The following is a 24,156-nucleotide window of genomic DNA, read 5'->3' as shown; positions in this document are numbered from 1 at the left end:
AGTGACTTGCATGGCCAGTGCCTCACATCACTTTAGCATCAGCTGGAGATGCCAATGTTGACACTGGTGAGACAAGTTCAAGGGGAGGCGATGACAGCAGCAGTTTTTCAGACTTTTGATCTGCAGGGCATTCTTTCTGCATTTCAGGGTGTTAAGAAGAGCCCAGCTGAATCAGACCAAACACCCATCCAGTCCACATTGTGTTCTCACGGAGGCCAAGCAAGACAGGAGTTGAATAGCCCTCTCCCATTCCACTGGTGATCATCAACCAGCCAGTATTCAGAAGCATGGCGCCTCTAGGTATGGAGGCCATGTAGCCACCCTGGCTAGTAGTCATTTATAGCCATGTCTCCCTGCTCCCAGGCCAATTTCTTGGGCACATAGTCAGTTTACGTGGTCCATTAGGGCAATCTGTATGCTCACTTAAAATAATATCTTTTTTCCGGGGGGGGGGGGGGGAGAGAGATGTCCTAAACATTTAGAAGATAAATTTAGCACAATTCAACCATCTAAATATTCCATTGCTAACACTGGTTAGTCCTTCAAACAAACAAACAAACAAACAAACATTCTTGTGTTATTAACTAAATGAATTTTGTTGTTGTTACTTGATTGCTTACCTCCCTTTCACCAGGGTACATTAGAACAATTTTAAAAACCACAATTTTAAAATAGTCTAGAGACTAGAGTGGGTCCTAAAAATATATGGTCACAGCCACACAACCTATTCAAAGCACTTGGCTTCCCCCAGACTCACAGGAACTGCAGTTTACACCTCATAGAGCTACAATTCCCAGCACATTAACAAACTACAATTACCAGGATTCTTTGGGAGAATCCCTATATTTAAAATCTTTTAGATTTAGGGGAGCTAGTCTCAAACGTTTGTTGGGGGAGACCTAGGTTTTTTTTGGGGGGGAGTTATTAGTCCTGTCTTCACACTTTTTATGATGCAGGACCGCTGTAGCCACCCCCAACGACACGTTCTCAAGATGGAGGGGGAGGGAACAGCTGCAGTCACCTGCAGTTCCTGCGCAATGCTTGCCATCTTGCCAAAGGTTGCAGGCAGCTTTACATGCAGCAATTGCATGTTGATTGCCCTCCTAAAAGACAAAGTCCAGCAACTGGAGGAACGTGTAGCTACACTCCAAAGAATTAGAGAGCTGGAGCTCTTCTTGGAAGCAGCAGAGCACACCATCTCCACCAAGGAGGAGACAGGAGACTCCCCTGGGAAGGAGGCTAGTTCACCAACACATGAGCCCGATATGTGGAGAAACGAGACTCAAAGAAGTAGGAGGCCCAGGGTTCGCTCTGATTGTTTAGAAATACACAATCGCTTTCAGGTCCTCTCCCCTAGCATGGAAGATGAAGAGCAGACTCCATTTGAGGATCTCTCCCTCATTACAGTCGATCAGGTATATGAAGATGAGCAGCAAAGTCAGTCCTCAGGGAATGTGCAGGCGACCTTGGAACGGACCGCTCACGGAAGAACCCCGACCAAACCTAAGAGGAGGCGTGTAGTGGTGATAGGGGATTCCCTACTGAGGGGAACAGAAGCAGTGATCTGTGGGCCTGACAAGATGTCTCGGGAAGTGTGCTGTCTCCCCGGGGCTAAGATCCAAGATGTAACTGAACGACTGCCAGGAATCATAAAACCCACTGACAAATACCCCTTCCTCTTGGTTGATGTGGGAACCAATGACACTGCAAGCAATAGCCTCCAGAAGATCAAAAGAGACTACGAGGCTCTGGGCAGGAAATTGAAGCAATTAAATGCACAAATCGTCATCTCATCTGTCCTCCCAGTTGAACGACGTGGCCCAGGGAGAGAGGGGAAAATAGTGGAAGTAAACAGCTGGCTTCGCAAATGGTGTAAACAGGAACAGTTTGGATTCTTAGATCACGGACTGCAGTTTCTTGAAGATGGACTTCTGGCAAGCGATGGGCTGCACCTCACAACGGTTGGGAGGAATGTTTTTGCCAAAAAACTCAGAAACCTCATCAGGAGGGCTTTAAACTGACTAATGTGGGGGAGGGAGACAGTGCTCCTGAAGGTAGGAGTCTATCAATTGATGAAGATGATCATCCAAATGTCATAGACCAAATGGAGCAAACAGCAAGCAGACCTAGTGGTGGGAGGAAAAAATCCTTAAATAAGAGACATGGGGGAATGACTAATGGACTTCAATGTCTGTACACTAATGCACAAAGCATGGGAAATAAACAAGATGAGCTTGAGCTCTTGGTACAGCAAACTAAATATGACATAATAGGCATCACTGAAACCTGGTGGGATAAGTCCCACGATTGGAATGTAAAAATGGAGGGATACAATCTATTTCAGAGAAACAGACCAGACAAGAAAGGAGGAGGAGTGGCGTTATATGTCAGGGATGTGTATACCTGTGAAGAGATAGCCACTCCCGAGCTTGAGAGGGGGTGGGGTTGTGGGCTCTCGCCCGCGACCACAGTCTCGCGGGGCTGGGAAGCCCCGCGGGAAAGTCAGGGATTCCCCGGCCTTAATTATTATGCATCTCCCCCGGGCCAGCCAATCGGCTGGTGAGGGGGCGGGGCCGGCCAGGGCAATGTAAGGTCAGGGCTGCCCTGGCTCGCCCCTTTCTCTCCTCGCACCGGCTCCAGATCGCTCCAGATCGGTCGTCCGTCCTCGTCAGCTGGAAGCAGGGAAGTATCTTTGCGGTTGGGGCGGGGGTGTTTTCGGTTGCTTCGGCGTTGCCCACTTTGCAGTTTGCTTGTGTCCTGGCGTTGTTTCGGCTGCGTGCTGCATCAGGCTGCTGTTTGTCCCTAATTGGAAGCTAGCGTCATTTCCCACGAGTGTCTGTGCCTGTGTTCCTCCTTATTACTCTTGCGTCTTTTCCCAGCCCCCCCCCCCCCGGTATCCACAATTTCCTACTGTTGAACTGACTGATTCCTGCCTGCCTTAAGCTGTAGCTGGTTTTACGGACACGTGTTAGAGTTAGTTGAACTGACTGATCTGCCGCAGCCTCCCCTCTCCTGACTCCTACTGTTGAACTGACCGATCTGCCGCAGCCTCCCCTCTCCTGTCTCCTACTGTTGAACTGACCGATCTGCCCCTGCTTGTGCGTGGTTTTTGGCTGCTTTGTTTCCGTTGGGGATTCCCCCTCTGCCTGACCTGCTGGGGAATCTGTTGTTGAGGGGTTTATTTCCTTGCCGCCCTTTCCAGCTCCCCCCCCCCCTTTTGTTAGCAGCCAGCCTTCGCTATCTGCACCTCTTGCCCAGTGCCGTGGTTGGGGCTTGGGGAGAAGGTTTGGGGGTTCCTGCCTGCCTTAAGCTGTAGCTGGTTTTACGGACACGTGTTAGAGTTAGTGCGCAGGGGGCCCAGCCGGCCAGTGGGTGCTGAGCATAGAGGTCTTGCCATCATACATTTCTGTCTGTTTGGCTGCGTTTGTCTCACATTTAGGTTTCTGCCCTTTGTGTTACTGTTCCTTCCTATTGTTAGCTTAAACTTGCTTTATTTCCGAACTCCCCCCCACCATTTTCTGTTGACGAATAGTAGCACAATCTACCTGTTTCTTGTTCCCTGCCTGTTCAGCCCACCCGCTGTTGCGTTGCTAGGCAACGGCAGCAGCTGGATACGCTTATTGTTGAGTTGATTACTGGGCCATTTAACATCGATTGTGGTGTGCTTGCTGCATTGTATCCATTTAGCCCTGCCCCTCATTGCCTCATTGTATCTCCCTAGCCACGTGTCCGTTCCTTGCAAAACTACTGTTGTAGCCCTTAGCCTTGCAAGCCTCATTCTTCTTTTGCAATCAGGCTTGGCTGTATTGTGCATCAGACAATTAAACTGCTTAGGTCTGCTTTAAGAACCCATTTGTAACTGGCATAGATTCTAGTTCCTGTGTAACTCTAAGTGAGATAAAAGTGTATAATACTAAACAATAAGAATAATAATTATATTAGCAGTACATCTAAATAAATAATAAATATATTCATATATATACGTAAATAAGTAAATAAATTAAGTAAAAGACAATAATAATAATAATAATAGTAATAATAATAAATTAAAAATAATAATAATAATAATAATAATAATAATAATAATAATAATAATAATAAACAAATAAATAATAGTAAAATAATAATAATAAAATAAAATAAAATAAAATAAAAAATATACATATAGATATATATAAATAAATAAATAAATAAATAAATAAATAAAAAAATTCTGAGGCAGCGATAGAGCGACTTATCAAATCCAAACTCTTCTCCCCGCTGCAGTTTATACATACCTAGGCTGTGTGTGTGTGTACTCACCTGCGGCGCTAAGGTCTCTCCTTGGCACAGTAGTATCAGCCATGGCAAATAGGGGTTCAGCACGGTCAGCTCAGGCGAGCGGACCCCTCCTCCCTGCCGCGCAGGGCAACCCCCAAGCCTTAGTCCAGCTGTTTTCGGCCATCCAAAATTTTTACGCCCAGTGTGGGCCTACGGCGGCCCAAGCCTCTAGCATAGTCGAGCTTTCTCAAGATTGCATACCTGATACCCCTTCCAGCCAGCAGGTTTTCGCGGGGCCATCTACATCCACCGCAGGCGTAACCCTGCAAGGTGGGCCCCAGCGTAACCGTCCGCAGACGCGCCTGCAAACTGTGCGTACCCAGAAGGATAAGGCTGCCCCCCAGAGAGCTAGGCCCGCTCCGCAGAAGGCTAGGGCCGCGGCAAACAGAGCCAGGCCAACACGGTCTGTTCCCCTTGAGGTGGATCAGGAGGCAATTGGCGTGCCTAGCGTTTTCCAGGAGTCCCAGCAGACACCGTCGGAAGTAGCCTCGTCGGATGAGGAGCTGCCTCCCCAGCGGGCGGTAGAGTCAACAGAAGACCTAGAGCCTCAGGGAAGGAAGTCCGGAGGAGGAAAGCGGAAGGAGAAGAGGAAGCACGTAGCCAAGAAGAGGAGACGGAGGGACACTTCAGAGTCCGAGGATACAACAGGTACTTCTTCCTCTGATAGTGATAGCGATGTGCCCATGGAGACATACTGGGGTGAGGGGGAGAATACGGGCGCCCCTTTATGGGTACACGAAAGGCGGGCCAATTCTCACCGTAAAAAATTCAACGGTACCCTGGAGTGGAAAGACGGGGCCCTCCTGGAGGATATTAAGGTGTCAACTCACGCAGCGACAGATTTTATTCTGGGTAACCACCTCTCTAAGAGGAAAAGAGATAAAATTTTAAATGGCGACTATGTAGACATGTTCTCTTTACTGCCCCCAGTTCAGATTAAGGGAAAGGGTGAAAAAAGGAGGTATCATGGGAAGAAAAGATATAGGTCACCCAGAGTTGAGCGCACATTTGAAAACTGGCTCAACGGATATCAGGTTTTCATGGGAATAGTGCTGGGGGGCTATCCGAAACGGGGTTTGCATCTTGCATCCTACCTGGCGCATGTGCGGACGGCCCGGGAATTAGCAGGTGATGAAGCCGCCATCGCATATGATGAGGACTTTCGGAGGAACGCCTCGCAGTTGTCGTCCACCCGTTGGGATCACATGGACAACAACCTGTGGTTGGTGCACGTGGGGCCCAACATTGAGAAGAAATCTCACGATCAATCAAAATCCGGTAAGGCGGATCCCAAGCGCCGCAAGCATTGCTGGGACTTTAACAAGGGATCCTGTCAACGCACCACGTGTAAGTATTTACACGAATGTGAGAAATGTTTAGGCGGTCACCCAGCTTCCTCCTGCTATAAGAACAGGCAGCAGCCCTTTCGAGGCAGCAGGGGTCGCCCTCAACAGGGAAATCAGGGTGCCCCCGCGAATGTCCCTAACACCTCCCGCGGCGCAATGGGAAACCGCTACTAACCTTTCCCTGGACCTGGCGCTATCCCCGATTAATCTGCATACACTAAGATCCCTTCTAAAACATTACCCCAACAAGCAAGCCGCTTTGCTACTGGAGAATGGGTTTTCCCAAGGTTTCAGAATCCCGGTGTCAGTTGCCCCTAACTCTAATTGCCCCCCTAATCAAAAGTCGGTACTCGAGAGGCCGGACATCGCGTTAAAAAAGATTCAGAAGGAGATAGTGGCTGGCAGAGTTGCAGGGCCATTCGTGGAACCCCCGGTTGAGCGGCTGCATGTTTCGCCGTTAGGAATAGTTCCTAAGAAGGCACCCGGGGAATTCCGAATGATTCATAACCTCTCCTACCCCAAGGGTGCCTCGGTTAATGATGCTATACCTCAGGAGCTATGCACGGTAAAGTACGCATCCCTCGATCAAGCGGTAAAGCTGGTTCGCGGCTTCGGTAGGGGCGCCTTTCTGGCAAAGTGCGATATAGAGTCGGCTTTTCGCCTTCTCCCAGTCCATCCAAGTGACTATCGCTGGTTGGGTTTCAAGTTCAGGGGTCTTTACTTCATCGACAAAGCAATGCCCATGGGGTGCTCCATCGCCTGCGCCGCCTTCGAAGCCTTCAGTACCTTTCTCGAATGGGCCCTCAAGTTTAGAACTGGCGCCGGAGGGGTGACACACTATCTGGACGACTTTCTGTTGGTGGCAAGGGACGCAGGGGACTGCTTGGCTCTTCTGCAGGCCTTCGAAGCCATGGCGGGCGAGTTAGGTGTTCCCCTTGCAGCCGAAAAGACCGAGGGCCCTGTCACTACCTTGACCTACCTGGGCATTGAGCTCGACACCGTGGCTCAAACCTCTAGATTGCCTGCTGATAAGTTAACCACCCTGAGAGAGCTGATCTCACAGCTTCTGCCTTTAAAGAAGGTTACGCTCAAGCAAATCCAGTCCCTCCTAGGTCACCTTAACTTTGCAAGTCGAGTGGTTTCGCCAGGTCGCCCCTTCTGTAGAAGACCGGCCAAGCTTTCAGCTGGCTTGAGGTCGCCTCACCACAGGGTTCGCCTCCCAAAGTCCGTAAAGGCGGATCTCCAGGTATGGCTTCACTTTCTTGATGGCTACAATGGAATCTCACTCTGGCAGGACTGCATGGCCCTGCAAGCCGATTTTCAAGTTCATTCAGACGCAGCAGGTTCCCTGGGTTTCGGGGTTTTCTTTAAGGGGCAGTGGTGCGCTCAGCGTTGGCCCCCCGCCTGGCAGGGAAAACCTATACTTAGGGACCTAACCTTCCTGGAATTCTTTCCCATAGTAGTGGCGATTCATTTGTGGGCAGAGCAATTTAAGAACCGCAGGGTGTGCTTCTGGACCGACAATCAAGCAGTGGTGTCAGTGCTAAATAAGCAATCGTCCCGCTCCCCCAGAGTAGCTTCCCTTCTGAGGTTTTTTGTCCTATCGTGCCTTCAGCTAAACCTTTACGCCTCTGCCAAATTCGTGCCCGGTGTCGATAACAACATTGCGGATGCTTTGTCTCGATTCCAGATGGACCGCTTTCGCACGTTGGCGCCGGATGCGCAGCCGCTGCCGCAACCGTTTCCGGAGCACCTTTGGAGTATTGGCAACGAGAAGCTCTAAAGGGAGTATTGTCGGCAGTTGCACCTTCAACCTTGAGGTCCTATAGCAAGGCGTGGTTGGACTTCACGTCCTTTCGCCAAAAGAGGGGGCTGTTTAAGATAGGCAAGGCCCCAGTTCAGGCTGAGGTGATAGAGTACCTTGTACGCCTTCGAGATTTAGGTCGGGCCCCAAAAACACTCAATATCCAGTCAGCTGCTATATCCTTCTTTTCTAAAACACTGTTCTCAGTTGACCCATGTGCTCACTTTGTGGTAAGGAAGATGCTCGAGGGCTGGCGCAGGTCCCAGCCTCCCTCACGGGATGGCAGAAGACCTATAACCCTTGGTTTACTTACTGAAATTCGTACAACCCTCAGGGCCATCTGTTGGTCTAGTTACGAGGCCAGATTATTCTCCGCTGCATTTTCCTTTGCCTTCTTTGGCGCATTGCGTATAGGTGAGGTTTCCCTAACAAGCTCGGAAGTAATCCTGAAAATCCGTAGCTCTAAGACTGACCAGCTTGGCAGAGGGGCCATAATACGACTGCAAGCGACTCAAAATTCAGGTCCTTGCCCGGTAAAGGATGCCAGGAAGTTCCTGTGCTTGAGGCCAAAAACAGGGGGGCCGTTCTTCATACACGTAGATGGGTCCCGCTTGTCCAAGCACCAGTTTACTAGGGTTATGCGAAAGGCAATCTCAGCTATTGGGCTCCCACCTGAGGAGTACGCAGCGCATTCCTTCCGCATTGGGGCCGCTACCACGGCGGTGCACATGGGGTTACCGGCTGAGCGCATCATGGACCTGGGTCGGTGTAAATCCAACGCGTATAAGGGATACATTCGGAAATCCAGCTAAACCAGCTAAATTCCCCCACTTCCCCGATCTTCCCCCCTGACCCGGCTATCCTACTTTGATTTTCAGGCGCTGGGTCGATTCGTTTGTGGATAGTGGGCCACAGCATCGTCCACTGGGCAAGATTGAGATGGATCGCTACGGTCGGGCGGCCCGACTATGTCATCCCAAGCAATGTGGAGATCTCTTGGGTGGCCCGACGGGGGATGCGTTGGACAGAATTTCTACCAACTGTGTTAAACAAAATAGCAGTAGAGGGCCCCCCAGAGGCGCTCATAATTCAACTGGGCGAGAATGACTTAGCATATAGAAAAGGGGTTGACCTGAGGTGGAACATAGTGGGGGACTTGGAGAACCTCCAGAGGTCACACCCTACCCTGTCTATTTTATGGTCCTCTTTGTTGGAGAGGCGCTGCTGGCGGGACGCCTCAAATCCGGTGGCGGTTAGCAAGGCCAGAAGGCTTCTGGAGCGCGCAGTGGCTCGCAGTGTGGCTGCGATGGGTGGTCGGGTTATCACGCACCCAGGTATTAAGTTCAGCAATGAGGCTCTCTACCGCGGGGATGGCGTGCATCTTTCCGATGCTGGCAATGACGTATGGTTAGCGGACATCTTTCAGGGGGTCAGGGATTGGTTGCAGGTTTGAGGGTATTGGCGGCGAGCTTCAGCTCGGTGGCGGTTAGGCATTGGCAGGGGTATTGATATGCATATGAGGACGGGGGGGAGGAGCGCCATCACCTCCCCCACATCACGAAGGGTAGTTCGTTAAAGGACTCCGAGGGGCGTCGCCTCGTCCGAAACCTACGGAGGCTAGGGCCTAAAGCGCGCCCCCGAGCGGTAACCCCTGGGGGGGCGCCTACGGATGTTCATCTCGGGGGGCTCCCCCTGTTGGTGTTTAACCCTTCCCGGTTAGACCGGTTAGAATGATAGGGCCAATGCCTAAAGCCAATACCTCTCATACCTGTAATCAATAAAGTTGTGGCCATTTACGCCCATTAACCTTAATTCTTGTGTCCGAGTCGTTATTTCTACTCCAGTGGGAGGGGGCGGGTATTTGCCACACAACCAAGATTTAGAACCTCAAAGCCAAAGTGAGAGCATTTGGGTCAAAATTAAGGGAGAGAAGAATAACAGTGACCTCATTGTGGGAGTTTACTATAGATCCCCAAGCCAAACGGAGGACATAGATGATGCCTTCCTGGAACAGATGGCCAAGCATGCAAAAGGAAGGGAGATAGTAGTAATGGGGGACTTCAATTACCCGGATATTTGTTGGATGTCAAACTCAGCCAAGAGCATAAGGTCAAACAGATTCCTCACTGGCCTTGCAGACAACTTCATTGTCCAGAAAGTGGGAGAAGCAACAAGAGGAACAGCCATTTTAGATCTGGTCCTAACCAATGTTGATGACCTGGTTAATGGGGTAGAAGTGGAAGGATCATTAGGCGCAAGTGATCATGCTCTTCTGAAGTTTACTATACAACGGAAAGGAGCAGCCAAGCATACTAGGACTCAATTTCTTGACTTTAAGAAAGCCGACTTCATAAAACTTAGGGAAGTGCTGGGTGAGATCCCATGGACAGTAATACTAAAAGGAAAGGGAGTTCATGATGGCTGGGAGTTTATTAAGAGGGAGATAGTAAAAGCACAACTTCAGGCAATACCAATGAGACGGAAACATGGAAGGTGCCTAAAGAAGCCAGGGTGGCTATCTAAAGAACTTTTAACTGAGTTAAGATTAAAAAAGGATGTGTACAAAAAATGGAAAAGGGGGGAAACCACCAAAGAGGAATTCAAACTAATAGCCAGCACGTGTAGACACAAAGTCAGAAAAGCTAAAGCACAGAATGAACTCAGGCTTGCTAGAGAGGTTAAAAGCAACAAAAAAGACTTTTATGGGTATGTTCGTAGTAAAAGGAAGAACAAAGAAACAGTGGGGTCACTCAGAGGAGAAGATGGTGAAATGCAAACAGGGGACACAGAAAGGACTGAACTCCTCAATGCCTTCTTTGCCTCAGTCTTCTCCAATAAAGAAAACAATGCCCGACCTGAAGAATTTGGAGCAAATGATTCAGCAGAGAAAACACAGCCCAGAATAACTAAGGAGATAGTACAAGAATACTTGGCTAGTTTAGATGTATTCAAGTCTCCAGGGCCAGATGAACTGCATCCAAGAGTATTAAAAGAACTGGCAGATGTGATCTCAGAACCACTGGCAGTCATCTTTGAGAATTACTGGAGAACAGGCGAAGTCCCAGCAGACTGGAGGAGGGCAAATGTTGTCCCTATTTTCAAAAAGGGGAAAAGAGAGGACCCAAATAATTACCGCCCAGTCAGTCTGACATCAATACCAGGGAAGATTCTGGAGCAGATCATCAAGCAAACAATCTGTGAGCACCTAGAAAGGAATGCTGTGATCACCAATAGTCAGCATGGATTTCTGAAAAATAAGTCATGTCAGACTAACCTGATCTCGTTTTTTGACAGAATTACAAGCCTGGTAGATGAAAGGCATTTGACAAGGTGCCCCATGATATTCTTGTAAAGAAGCTGGTAAAATGTGGGCTTGACTATGCTACCACTCAGTGGATTTGTAACTGGCTGACTGACCGGACCCAAAGCGTGCTCATCAATGGTTCCTCTTCATCCTGGAGAAGAGTGACTAGTGGGGTGCCACAGGGTTCTGTCTTGGGCCCGGTCTTATTCAACATCTTTATCAACGACTTGGATGATGGACTCAAGGGCATCCTGATCAAATTTGCAGATGACACCAAACTGGGAGGGGTGGCTAACACCCCAGAGGACAGGATCACACTTCAAAACGACCTTGACAGATTAGAGAACTGGGCCAAAACAAACAAGATGAATTTTAACAGGGAGAAATGTAAAGTATTGCACTTGGGCAAAAAAAATGAGAGGCACAGATACAAGATGGGTGACACCTGGCTTGAGAGCAGTACATGTGAAAAGGATATAGGAGTCTTGGTTGACCACAAACTTGACATGAGCTAACAGTGTGACGCGGCAGCTAAAAAAGCCAATGCAATTCTGGGCTGCATCAATAGGAGTATAGCATCTAGATCAAGGGAAGTTATAGTGCCACTGTATTCTGCTCTGGTCAGACCTCACCCGGAGTACTGTGTCCAGTTCTGGGCACCACAGTTCAAGAAGGACACTGACAAACTGGAACGTGTCCAGAGGAGGGCAACCAAAATGGTCAAAGGCCTGGAAACGATGCCTTATGAGGAACGGCTAAGGGAGCTGGGCATGTTTAGCCTGGAGAAGAGAAGGTTAAGGGGGGATATGATAGCCATGTTCAAATATATAAAAAGATGTCACATAGAGGAGGGAGAAAGGTTGTTTTCTGCTGCTCCAGAGAAGCGGACACGGAGCAATGGATCCAAACTACAAGAAAGAAGATTCCACCTAAACATTAGGAAGAACTTCCTGACAGCAAGAGCTGTTTGACAGTGGAATTTGCTGCCAAGGAGTGTGGTGGAGTCTCCTTCTTTGGAGGTCTTTAAGCAGAGGCTTGACAACCATATGTCAGGAGTGCTCTGATGGTGTTTCCTGCTTGGCAGGGGGTTGGACTCGATGGCCCTTGTGGTCTCTTCCAACTCTATGATTCTATGATTCTAAAATTTATGGTGTGGTTGTGACTCAGGTGCCAAAGGCCAGGGGAAAAGAGGAGAATCTTCAGTATGCAGCAGAAACTATTTAACGAAGGTGCCAGTAGCACCTCTCTAGGGAAAGAAATCCACAACTCTGGTGCTACCATGGAGAATGTCCTCTCCCATGTCGCCATGCCCCCCCACTCTCTCAAGCTCCAAATTCAATATACCAACATAGAATCATAGAATTGGGAGGGAGGGTCCTAGATGACCACGAGGGTCATCTAGTCTTGCAATGCAGGATTATTATTTTTTTGCTCAACTTGAACCCATGACCCTGATATGAAAAGTCTCATCCTCTACTGACTGAGCTATCTTGTTGAGTATCATGGCTATTGGGACCGTGATATGCTTGGCTAGGTACTCCAGTGGGGAAATGAACCTCAAATTAACAGCATGGGCTAAGAGACACGACATGAAGTGCAATCAATCAATGTTCTTCCTAGAGAAACCTGCTTGGCTTGGAACTAAAAACTGAGCTGCCTGCAAAACAGAGCAAAGGACCAAACCAGTACCAAACTTTGAAGAAAGAAACTGCCCCTTTTCACAGCTTGGGCATGAAATTTATGTATGTAAAAGAAAAGCTTAGAGGCACATAAAAAGATGACTGATAACACATGATAAATTACAAACAGATCCAGCTTGGCACAAATCCCAAATTGTAGACAGGGTTCTTTTTTGTCTCCTTTATTTTATTATGGTGCAGTGTCAAAGATACACTCTGGTATCTAAGATGTTGACATTTTGTGACAGCTTAAAAACTGTTTGTGGCAAAAAAGAGGGGGAGGAACCCCCACGTGAAACTTTGTGATATTTAATGCTTGCTAAGCTTCACTTTCCTATCAACTTGTTTTGACATCAGGGGAAAATAAATCCCAGAGTTCAGGGGAAAGATGGAAAACAAACAAATCTAAGAATCGAGCCTTCTGGATCCGGCCAAAGGGGCCCATCTGCTTCAGCCTCCTGTTCTCTCAGTGGCTCACCAGGTGCCCCAAAGGAAACCTGCAAGCAGGCCTGGGTCGCAAGAACACTCCACCCTCCGGTGGCTCCCAGGAACTGATCTTCCGTAGCACTGCTTTCCGTAGCTGCTTCTTCAAGAAGTCTTCTGGGTGGGGCAACAAGCAACCTCCCTCCTTCTGCAGAGAAAGATGCCAGTGCGGGTGTGAGTGGGGAGAGGGAAGCCAGGGGCCAAACTGCCATTTTGGAGAGCGAGCTCTGTTTTGGGAAGCTCTGTAGTACCAGGGGTGCAGAGAGGATTCTTCCTGGGGGCCTCATGTGGAGCTGGGGCTTTGGCTGTCCTAAGAACGTAAGAAGAGCCTTGTTGCTGGATCAGACCAAAGGCCCATGGAGTTCAGGACTTTGTTTCCGGTGCAGCCAACCAGACGCAAACGGCCCTGAGGGCAACAGTGCTCTCCCCATTTGTAATCTGCAGCAAACAGGGATCCAGAGGCCTCCAGCCGTGGAGAGAGAACATCAGGCATCCAGCTTAGTTGCCATGGATAGCTTTACACTCCGTCTATTTGTCTCATCTTCTTTCAAAGGCCCCCAAGCAGTCATTGCTGCATCTTGTATGAGGGAGCGCCATAGTTTTAACTGTGCGCTGCGTGAAGAACTACTTTATTTTCTCTGTTCTGATCTTCTGACATTCATTGGATGCCACAATGGGACTAGCGGCTGGGACTTCTCCCTCTTCTCTTTCTCCACATCAGTCAGGGGTGCCAACGACTCAAATATTGGGGGGTTCAAGTAAGCACCGCCCTGCATAATCCATCACATGACACGGCACACACACACCATTTGAATGGCAATGCCCATCTGTTAACAGGTGCTTTATTTCTCCATAGTTTTTTACCTTCAATTTATTTTTCGCCTCTGTTAACAGATCTTTATAAGTAACGCAGTTGTCTTCCGTATTTACTTTTTTCACAGATATCGCTTCCAATGGGGAAAGCCACCAAGGTGTTTTATTCTCTAATAAATTCTTATATTTCCCCCCATATTTCATAAATTCATTTCCTTAAAATGTGATTCACGAACCCCTTATGAACCTTTAAGTCATACCAAAGGTAAGCATGTCAACCAAATCTATTGTCATGTCCTTCTAAATCTAATACATCCATATTCTTTAATTGTATCCACTCCGGAAACCAGCAAAGACAGGATGCCTCATATTATAATTTCAAATCTGGCAGTGAGAATGCTCCTCTTTGTTTTGCATCTGTTAATAGTTCATATTTTATTCTAGGTTTTTTCCTCCCTTACGAGCCCAATTTCTTTGTTGATCTGTCCGTATCAGGTGAGACTACTCCATTAGGATTATTTTTGATCCATCAACTCAAACATTTTCTCTTCTAATTCCTTATAAAATTATGATTTTCTCGCATTTGGTGCATATGTCCCAATAATTACAATTTTCTCTCCTTGCAACCCCCTCAAATATTTTATGGGGAGGCCAAAGGGACCTCAGCCCCTAGGAGTTGACTCCTATGACATCATTGGAAAGTGGCCAAGCAGATGTTTACTGGGAGCCAGAAGGCAGGACATGAGCACAATTGCCCTCCATTGCTTTGCATGGGTTTTAGCTCTGCCACCACCTACATCCAGCCTGTCTGGTTGTAGAATACCAGGAGGGAAAAGAAGAGAAACATTGCCTACCTATTTGAGCATTTACAGTATGAGCAACTCAGAGGCAATAAAACACATTAGCATGCAGATGGCCCTTTATGCAGAGAGATGATAGGGTTTGTCAAGCATTAGAGTGAGTTTTGAAAATAATAATCACGAGCTAGACATGCAAGTCCATAAGTAACACAATATTTGCTACTCAGCCAGGGGGAAATGAACATGCACATGGTTGCAAACCAATCAATTAGAACTGCTTCTTTCACTGCTTAATCACTCAAAGTGGCAACTATTTATTTTATTTTTTGATGGACTGATTTCTTTCTGCCCTGCAAGAGCTAATCCCAAACAAACCCAAGAAGCAAAGTGTTTGGGGTGACAAAGTGCTGTTTCACACATTGCGCTTTTAGGTGTGCACCTGAATTTCTTTTATTTCCATGTCAAAGCACATCTTGAAAGTGTAACAAACGAATGAGGTAGATAGGTGCTTGTGAAACAGAGAACCAGGATTGGCTGCAATGCCACACTCAGTGTGCACTCAGCAAACCCAAACTGCCTGCTATGTACTGTATGGAACTGACCAACCTCATGGCAACAAAGAGCTGATTCACACATAGGAGTGTACACTAGGAGTGATAAGCCTTTTCCAGGCAATGGGCTGCATTCTTCCAGGACAAACCTCTGTGGACAATCTAGTGACCAGTGCTTCAGAGACATATTCCAGACAGGCAACAGCACTTCAGGAGGGCAGGTGAGGGGGCTGGATGAAGAGGGCTAAGTTTGGCTCATGGGCCTGAGGTTCCTAATCCCTGCTGCACACCTAGTTATTCAGCCCTCAGGTCCAATTCATAGATGGCCTGAGGCAACACAGAAACTACATCATTGCTGCCACTGTATGGGCATGCACTGTGGCATGAAAGTGAGCCTTCAAAGGGAGATGCCTCATTCACCCGGCCCATTTGACACAATATGATCCCAATTCCTGTCTCAAGGTCCTTCACATGCTATGCACAACATTTGCTCCTGCCCACCACAGGGTGTAGCACCTACTCGCTGAGGCCATGTGTGAACTGGAGCGAAGATGAGCCAGGAAAACGTTATTGTGCAACTGGGTGGGGTAGTGTTTGCTCCTTCTCACAGTAATTGAGTAATATCAGAAGCCACAGGCCATGATGAAGGAGTCCAGTCCACAACTTTCCCCCACTCTAAAAGCTACACAGGTGCGGAAAGAAGCCAAAGGTGGCTGGGGCTTCTAGCTTTGACTCTCACAGAGATTCAGAACAGAGCAAAGAAAACATACTTCTTCGCGCAGTGCAAAAGCTATGGCATTTGCTCCTAGAAGAGGGAGTGATAGCCACCCCATGGTAAGCCCTGCTCTCACAGGTGACATAGCTCACCTGTTAAACTTAGTGGAAGACCTTTTCAACTTCATGCAGAGAGGAACACATTCTCTCTACAGTAACCTCTGCCACAGCTTTAACAATTCCATTGAGGGTCTTCTCTCTCTCTCTCTCCCTCCCCACCCCGAAAAAATATGGGTGACTCAGAAGTTAATAATTAGCATAAAAATGTGTCAGTGCTCATAACTGATTCAGAAAACTCATTTTCCAGTTGCACCTTGAGGGTTCTGTTCCATCCAAATGATATGGCACGTGCCAATTCTGAGAGTTTATCCCTTCAGAGGCTAAAAAGGATATGAAGAAAAATGCTGACGCTCTCTTAAGGTGGGGAACAGAAGTTTATTTTATATTTAACCCCTCCCAAAAAATCTTGACAGGTTTTTTTTTTTAAAGAAAGGCTGATCTTTATGTGATTTGCAGGAGTTTACCCTGGAGCTGGATTTTAAACTAAGCAATCAGGCTCATTAAGAGGGGATCCACAGGGTTGAAACTGGCTTCCTCCATGCCTGCAGCAGCTGCCTAGAAGGGAAGGAAGATCCAGCAGAGGCTCTACTCCTAACCGTGAAACAGATTTTAAAACACCAGGACTCGTGCTCACAGAACAACTTGGTCTGAAGCCTGAAGTGTCCTTCCATCTTCTAGCTAGCTGAACAAGTGGGTAACCAGCCAGATCAAACCCTCTGAACAAGCCTACAGAATTCTGGTCTGCCAAGTCAAAACAGGCTCCACCAGCCACATCGAACGGTCCATCCAGGACTCTAGACACATCCAGGTTCTCCTGCTTCCTCTGGGGCTTCATCTTGGAGATCAGTGCTGGCTGGTGCCCACTGAGACTGGTATATAAGGCAGGAAGACCAACAGTAGATGGAGCCAGAGCCAACCATAGGCAGAGTCAGCTAGGTCAGCCAGAGTGGTATACGGGTTAGCGTCCAGCATGTTTTTAATTAGAGGGGGGGTTTTAGGAGAGGGGAACCTAAATTAGATTGGAAGCAGATTCTGCTTACACAGAGCACAAGAAAGGAGAGTCTGACTAAACATCAGGAAGGCCTTTCTGACAGCAAGAGCTCTTTGACAGGGGAACGAACTGCCTTGGAAGGCGGTGGACTCTCCTTCCTTGGATGTCTTAAAGCAAGCTTGGCTGACCAAGCTTTAGTTGAGATTCCTTCATTGCAGGGGGTTGGACTAGATGACCCTTGGGGATCCCTTCCAACACGAGTCTAGGATTCTATGGTGGCTGTAGGGCCTTCTCTGTGTTGGAACTCTTTGCCTTGCAAGGCTGCCAGCCTCACCCCACTTGGCATCTTTCAAAGGCTGGCGAGAACATGCCCATTTAGATAATGAGTTGCTTTTGTTGAATCTGACTCTGTAGGATCCTCATAGGATCAGGAGGTGAGACATAAAACATTTTAATAAATAAAGGGGGGGGAGTATTTGGCCCCAATCCTGTGCTTGCTTCTTCATCCTTCCAGTCCTGCTGCAATCAATAAGACTGATTGGCAACTGAATGCATTACTGAAGTCTTAAGATCTTATACCATATCAGTTCAGACCCAGCAAGTACAAAAATGCTGACCAGGCCAATTAAAAAGGATCTTGGCATTCTATGGTAATTTCACGTTGCACAGGGTGAAATGTATTCTGCCAGAGAGCGCAGTGGAAGGTAAGGGCCCTGGAGTTCAATTCCTTCAGAAAGAAAACAAGCTGTTTCTCACGTCACAAGAATCATAAAGGTGGTTAACAACAGGGCAGGGATCTATTCATTTTGGGTTTCTCATTTTTCAAATCTGAAATTCAGTTCTCTACATTTCCACATCAATTTGTGATTTTTAAAATAATCCTCAAATAAATTAATCAAAATTTTACTGTAAAATGCTCCTCACAGACACATTTTTGCATTCTTAAAATACTAAAATATATGCTTTTGTGCACACTTACATTATTGTGGACTGTATTGCAAAATTCAGATAAATTTAGAAGAATAATTGTTTTAGAAACTATGACTAGCCTTTAAACATGAACTGAATCTAATTTCTCCCCTATCCCTACAACAGGGCATAAGCCCTGGGATGGGGCTGAAAGGAAAGGCACCCCTGTATCGAGGGAGTGGGGCTCACGCAACTAGATGCATCTCCATAGAAAACAACTCCCTGTGGATAATAACCAGGTGTATGAAAGGTGACTGAGTTTGAACCCTTTCCCTTGACCTGCTGGCTGCCCCGCTGTCAAATTTTAGGACTGTACCCAATATTCTCTGTCCAGTAGGGACAAGGGCACATGCACTAGGGAGCAGATGAGTTTCAGTGTTGCACAACAGAGGGCTTCCTCAACAAGCTGAAGCAAGATAAATTATTCAGCAGAGGCTACGGCCTGCCTTGGATTAAGGGAAAACTACTAAATGGTATATGAATTCCTCAGCAAACTGGCCTCCGCAGTGAAGACATTAACAACTGTCTGGATCCATCAGTATTTGAGGACAGGGCACAAACCATCACAAACTCTTAGCTGAATGTGAAGTGGGAGTTGGAAGTGCAGAGAAGGTACACAATTTAAAGGAGGTGAAAAGCAGAAAAGCACTTTGCTTGGGTTTTTTCCCCTTTGCTTGAAAGTGGTTTTCAAAATATCCTTCTTCCTATTTAGTTCATTAATGAATAGCATTCATTTCAATTAACATTGCAATATCAGTATATAAACACCTTTGGCAGAGATATTCCTCACAGAACCCTTCCATTAATGTCTGTGAATTTATACCAAATTAATTGTGTGAAAGACAAGAGCCGCTTCCCTTATCTTTTCACTGGCTGTTTAATGAACATGCCTAACAAGAAGTGTTTAGTCCTTAATTGGCATCTTGCTTAACAAAGCTGGTTTTTAGGAAGATGTTGGCAGGCAGCTAATGATGCTACCCCAAAAAGAGAGGATTTAACTGGATTTTTTTTGAAAAGAAACTGACAAAGTCCAAAGGTGGGGTTCAGACTTGATTTAAAAGTTGCTAATATTCAGATGGCGTGATTCAGAAGTACATATGAAGAGCCCAGGTGAATCAGACCAAAGGTCCATCTTGTCCACAATCATAATTTTCACAGTGGCCAACCAGATGCTTCTGGAAAGCACAGAAGAATGGGACAACTCTCTCCCGTGGTTGCTGGGATTTCATGTCCTCTGCCTCTGAACATCAGACACGCTTCAAATCTCTGAAGGGCTGTCACACAAAACAGAACAAAGACTTGTTCTCGGCTGCTGCCCCAGAGGGATGAATACATATAATGGGTTTAAATTACAAGAAGGTAAAATCTGATTGAAAAGTAGAAGTAAGGTATTGTTGGTAGGAGCAATTTGACAATGCAATCAATTGCCTAGTGCCAGGATAGAGTACATGCGGCCTTCCAGATGTTTCTGGATCCCATCAGCCCCAGATAGCATGGCCAATGCTCAGGGATGATGGGAGCTGCATTCCAATGAGATCTGGTTCTGCATCCCTGACCTAGAGCAATGGTGGGCTCTCCCTCACTGGAGGTCTTCAAGTGAAGACTGGGGAGCCATCTGTTGAGGATATTCTAACTCTGCACAGCCTGTACCATGTATGATCCAGGTGCCGTCTCACTCAAGGGTGAGAAGCCAGTGACCCCTCCAGATGTTGGTGAACTCCCAAAGTCCCAGCCAATATGGCCTGTGGTCAGGGATGATGGGAGTTGTAGTCCAGCAACATCTAGATGATCACAGGTTCTCCGCTCCTGCTCCACCTCTAGGACTCCATGAGGGATCCATTTAGCTAATGCAACAAATAATCACTGACTGACCCATCTGGATTATCCTCCATGAATCTGACTCATCGCCTTTCAAATGACAATATCATTTAATGGGACTATGAATACCACAAATTAGTTATGCACCATGCAAAGATTGACGTCCTTTATTTTATCTAGACAAAAGAATTTTTACTTACCACAAGAGAGAGAGGCCTTTTCCATGAGACAACTCCGATCAGTCCAGAGAGCAGCACCTGAAATTATGCCAGAAGGGTTAACTGAAAGGCAAAGGGCATGTCTGCCATTGAAATTAGCAATTGGAGTTGGTCCCATCTAGACCTCCAGAGAAAATGCAGTAAGAGTAAAGGGGGGGGGCAGCCAACATGGTGCCCTACAGATGTTGTTGGACTACAACTGCCACCATCCCTGATCACTGGCTGGTTTGGGGACTGATGGGAGTTGGTTCAACAACAGCTGAATGGCACCACTTTGGCTCCCCCTGTGTTCCAATAAATGTGGTCTTAAAAAAAAAAAGTAGTGTACCTAAATGGATCACTTTTATTTTGAAGGAAAAGCAACCACAGGACTCCATTCCAGAACATGCTCCTGAACCAGATCAGGGCTCCTTGCCAGTTTCTCTCAGCTGTTGGTCCTTTACCCCCAAGGTGCTGTTTCCTGCAAACAGCACCTTTGAGGGAGAGAACAGCCAGGGTCGACTTTAGCAGGAAAATAATAATAATAATAATAATAATAATAATAATAATAATAATATGCCACGCACCTAACTGGGTTGCCCCAGCCACTCTGGACAGCGCCCCTCAAAAGTAGTAAAATTAAAATACGACATCACACACTAACAACTTTTTTGATTATGTAACCATGGGACAGAATTGCATAAATATATTTGGCTGGGGTCCCCCCCTCTCTTTGTTGCTTTTGTTTTCTTTATGCATACAAATCCTTATATAGACATTGGCATAAAAATACTGGACTTTTTATATCATTGGTCCATCTAGCTTAGTTTTGTTGATTCTGACTGGAAGGGGCTTTCAAGGATTTCAGGCAGGGATATTTCACAGCAATACTTTGAAAGAGTAAGGCCTGAACTTGGGACTTTCTGCATGCAGAGCTTGCACTTTACCACTCAGGGGAGGCCAGTCACTAGAGCAAGGTGGGGCAGAGTTGTACCATTATTTATTTGCAATCCCAAACCCAGATCTTTATCCCATCAGTCCTGTGTCCCCCAGAGCCATATTAATACATTTCCTCTTGTAGGACACTCCATCCATTTCTGTTGGCATGAGCAGAACTGGGAAAAAATCACATGACTCATACAACATTTCCAGCATTTCTCTTTAGCATCGATCATCACTTAGGTGCCCATTGCTTAGGTTTTTAGGGGAGAGATGGGCAGAAAGCCAGAAACAGTAGACTGTCTCCAGGGGCCCCCAGCTCTCTCTCGTATTAGCTGCCTTGCCCATTACCCCGCCAGTTCCAATGGTTGCCAGCCGCCACTTGAGCTATGACATCCAAACACATGTTTGCATTCTCTCTTACAAACCCACATGAATGTGGTGGCTTCGACATGAATTGTGTGGGTAGGTGGGTGCATGGGCACACGTGAAACCTCACTGAAGGTTCAGAATCAGAACAGCTAAACTAAGATATAAAGAGCAAAAAAAATTACTTCCAGACTTGTTTGTAATCGCTTAAGCATCTGGGTGTATTAAACAGGACAGGCTATTATTAATGGCAACCTGCTAAAAGGTAAATACATGCCTGGCAGCCCTTGTTGTAGAAAAACATGTAGAGATTAAAAAATGCTATAATAATACATTTATATCAAACTGTTTTACAAAGCAGAGGTGTGTTAAGAGAATTCGTTGCCCTGCAAGAGATTAGCTTTCATGCTCTAGAGCCGCACAAATTCCAGCATTTCAACAATCATTGTGCTGGAAGTTTAAGGCAGTCACCCAAGAAAAAGCGTGTCAGAAAACTCACTTCCCTATTTGTTTCCTAACACCTCAACATTCATAAATTTTCAGCAGCTTTTCAGGGAATGGATGAGGGCTGGCAAACAGAGCAGAGATTTGGACTCAGGGGCTAGAGGAGTTGAAGCACAGCACAGAGTGTTGACAATCACCCTACAGGTGCCACCACCCAAAGGATCAACTCCCAGCGCAGGCTCGTCTGTGGAGGGTGTTCTGCAGTGTCTGCCTGCAACTTTCGCACAAGCTATCCCTTATTACCGAAATGTTACTGCATTAATGTAGATTTCTGGATGACAGCCAAGCCAGAGAAGAGCAGAGAATTTCTCTCTGCAGTTAATTAAATTTGCTCACATAGCTAGGAGAGCCTGTTATTACTGTTACGATAACGGTCCCAGGGTTGATAATCCTGTAATGCAGCATTGCTTTCAGGAAGGTGAAATGACAGGGTGAGGCAGTTCAAGAGAAGGCAGGGCAGCTACATACTCTCAATTAAATAAGTGTCTAGCTGAAAGTGTAAGGTCATATTTAAAAAGAAAGGAGAGCAAGATAGCAGGCAAAGAATGCTGGAGTGGGTGAAAGTGTGCGTGTTCTCCCTCTCCCCCCAATTTCACGCTTCCTATTCCTACAACTGAAGAGATGCCAGGCAGGTAACAGTCTTCTCAACCCCAGGCACAACACTGGGCTGCCTTGCAAGACCATTCTGCAAAACAGCACTTTTATCACATTTTCATGGCTATCTGATGTTTTAGCCACCCTCTTGTGTGTACATGCAGAGCAGCCTTTTATGCAGAAGCCTTTGGGAGAATCCTTTCGGGTAACAAATGCTTTTGCATTCTGAAGGTTTCGCCTCCTTCTCCAGAGCTGGCCTGCCATTTAGCCAAGTGATAAAATACTTTCAACGGACAGCAGTCAAATATTTTATGAAGCCATAACACTTAAAGAATTGGCCCGCTGCCCAGTCAGCACAGCTGCTTCCAAAAACGGATGTAAGTTTTTGTTTTTAATAGTTTCTGTTACTTTGCTTTATTTCTGTTTTTATTTAATTTTATCAACCAATTGATTGAAATATATAATCACAAACCCTTTTGTTTCAAGACAAATGTCAGAGAATAATATGCCCTGACACCTAACTCCACATTGTCAAAATTTATACTGAATTCGTAATAGAATCATAGAATCAAGCAGACACACTGAAATCAGTTGATGTAAACTGACCGAATTTTAAAACAAGTATGCATCAGTGATTATATTTATATATTTAGCACTTTCTGGAAAAATGACACAAAAACTTTATATGGCCAGAGGGGGGAAAAGGCTCAGATTTCCATGGCAGACTAGTGACAATTTAAATTTTAAGCTCTCTCCTTAAAGGCAGTTAGTTCCCTAAAGCCTGTCAGAAGAGAACAGTCTTCACCTGCCGGCAGAAGGACAGCAAGGAGGGAGCCAGTCAGGCTCCTCCAGGAAAGGAGTTCCAGAGTCTGGGAGCAACCACTGAGAAGGGTCTCTCCTGTGTCCCCACCAAACATGCCTGTGAGGGTGACAGGACTAGGAGAAAGGCCTCCCTGAAGATCTCACAGCCCAGGCAGGTTCATATGGGAGAATATGGTCCTTCACGTATCCTAGACCTAAACTATATAAGGCTTTAAAAAGGGATATAGAAATAAATATTTATAACATGCTATTCACAAAAATATACCAGCACAGTTTACAACAATCATGCAGTAAAAAGAATACAAAAGTTAAAAATCACAGCTCAGCTAACTGATAGACTTGCTAAAATACAAATAAACAATAAGTCTACTCTGTTTTTGACTTAGTTGAAAACAGCTCTCTCTATATTATTCACACTCAGAGTAGGCTCATTGAAATTAACAGCCATGGCTAACTTGGGTCTATTGATTTCAGCCAATCTATTCTGAGTAGCTTAGCTGGTCACAACCCTCTCTCGCCCTCGCCCTCTCCCTCTCCCTCTCTAGTTTAAATTTCACAACAGCACTTTGATTGTCTGCTTTTGTAATTGGCAAAACTATCAAAGCTGTTGATAATCAAAGCCTATTTTCCTTGTCCTAATAATATCAATGCTTTAAGCATGCTTGACCATCATTTCCCCAATATTTGACCATTCAATTAACCAAATCATTTTTGGATAGAATGCCCAACCCTGTCCTTCAAAGATTTCCCCTCAGAATTAAAGTGAACTGTTAATTATAAATTGAGAAAAATTGGTTTGATCTGCATCATAAAGTGAACCCAACTGATTCAGCAGACTTAAATGCAGATTGGAATGCAGCTATTAATCGATCTTGCAGTTCTCTGAATTTTGCAATATAATTTCCGTTCAAAATAATGCACACACAAAATGTGTATCATCACAATTATAACAAATAAAGGCTTGACATATCTCACTTTGCATCTCATGAGTCTATCTCATATATTAGTTTCACCTTTTA

At 46.2% G+C, this 24,156-nt stretch overlaps 1 protein-coding gene across 3 annotated transcripts in view; it reads right to left on the bottom strand.

The window, feature by feature from the left end:
• The window catches only part of ENTREP2 (endosomal transmembrane epsin interactor 2), a 193,379-nt gene that overhangs the window by 81,146 nt on the left and 88,077 nt on the right, over positions 1-24,156 (bottom strand). For all 3 annotated transcript variants that reach the window (XM_083412776.1, XM_083412777.1, XM_083412778.1), the window contains exon 2: positions 19,913-19,969. In XM_083412776.1, the coding sequence (XP_083268902.1) occupies positions 19,913-19,969 (57 nt within the window). The remainder of the gene's footprint in view (positions 1-19,912; positions 19,970-24,156) is intronic.

The sequence above is a fragment of the Podarcis tiliguerta genome (assembly GCF_965153285.1).
Source record: "Podarcis tiliguerta genome assembly, chromosome: 14".
Lineage (NCBI taxonomy): Eukaryota > Metazoa > Chordata > Lepidosauria > Squamata > Lacertidae > Podarcis > Podarcis tiliguerta.
This window is presented reverse-complemented; position numbering and strand designations above follow the sequence as displayed.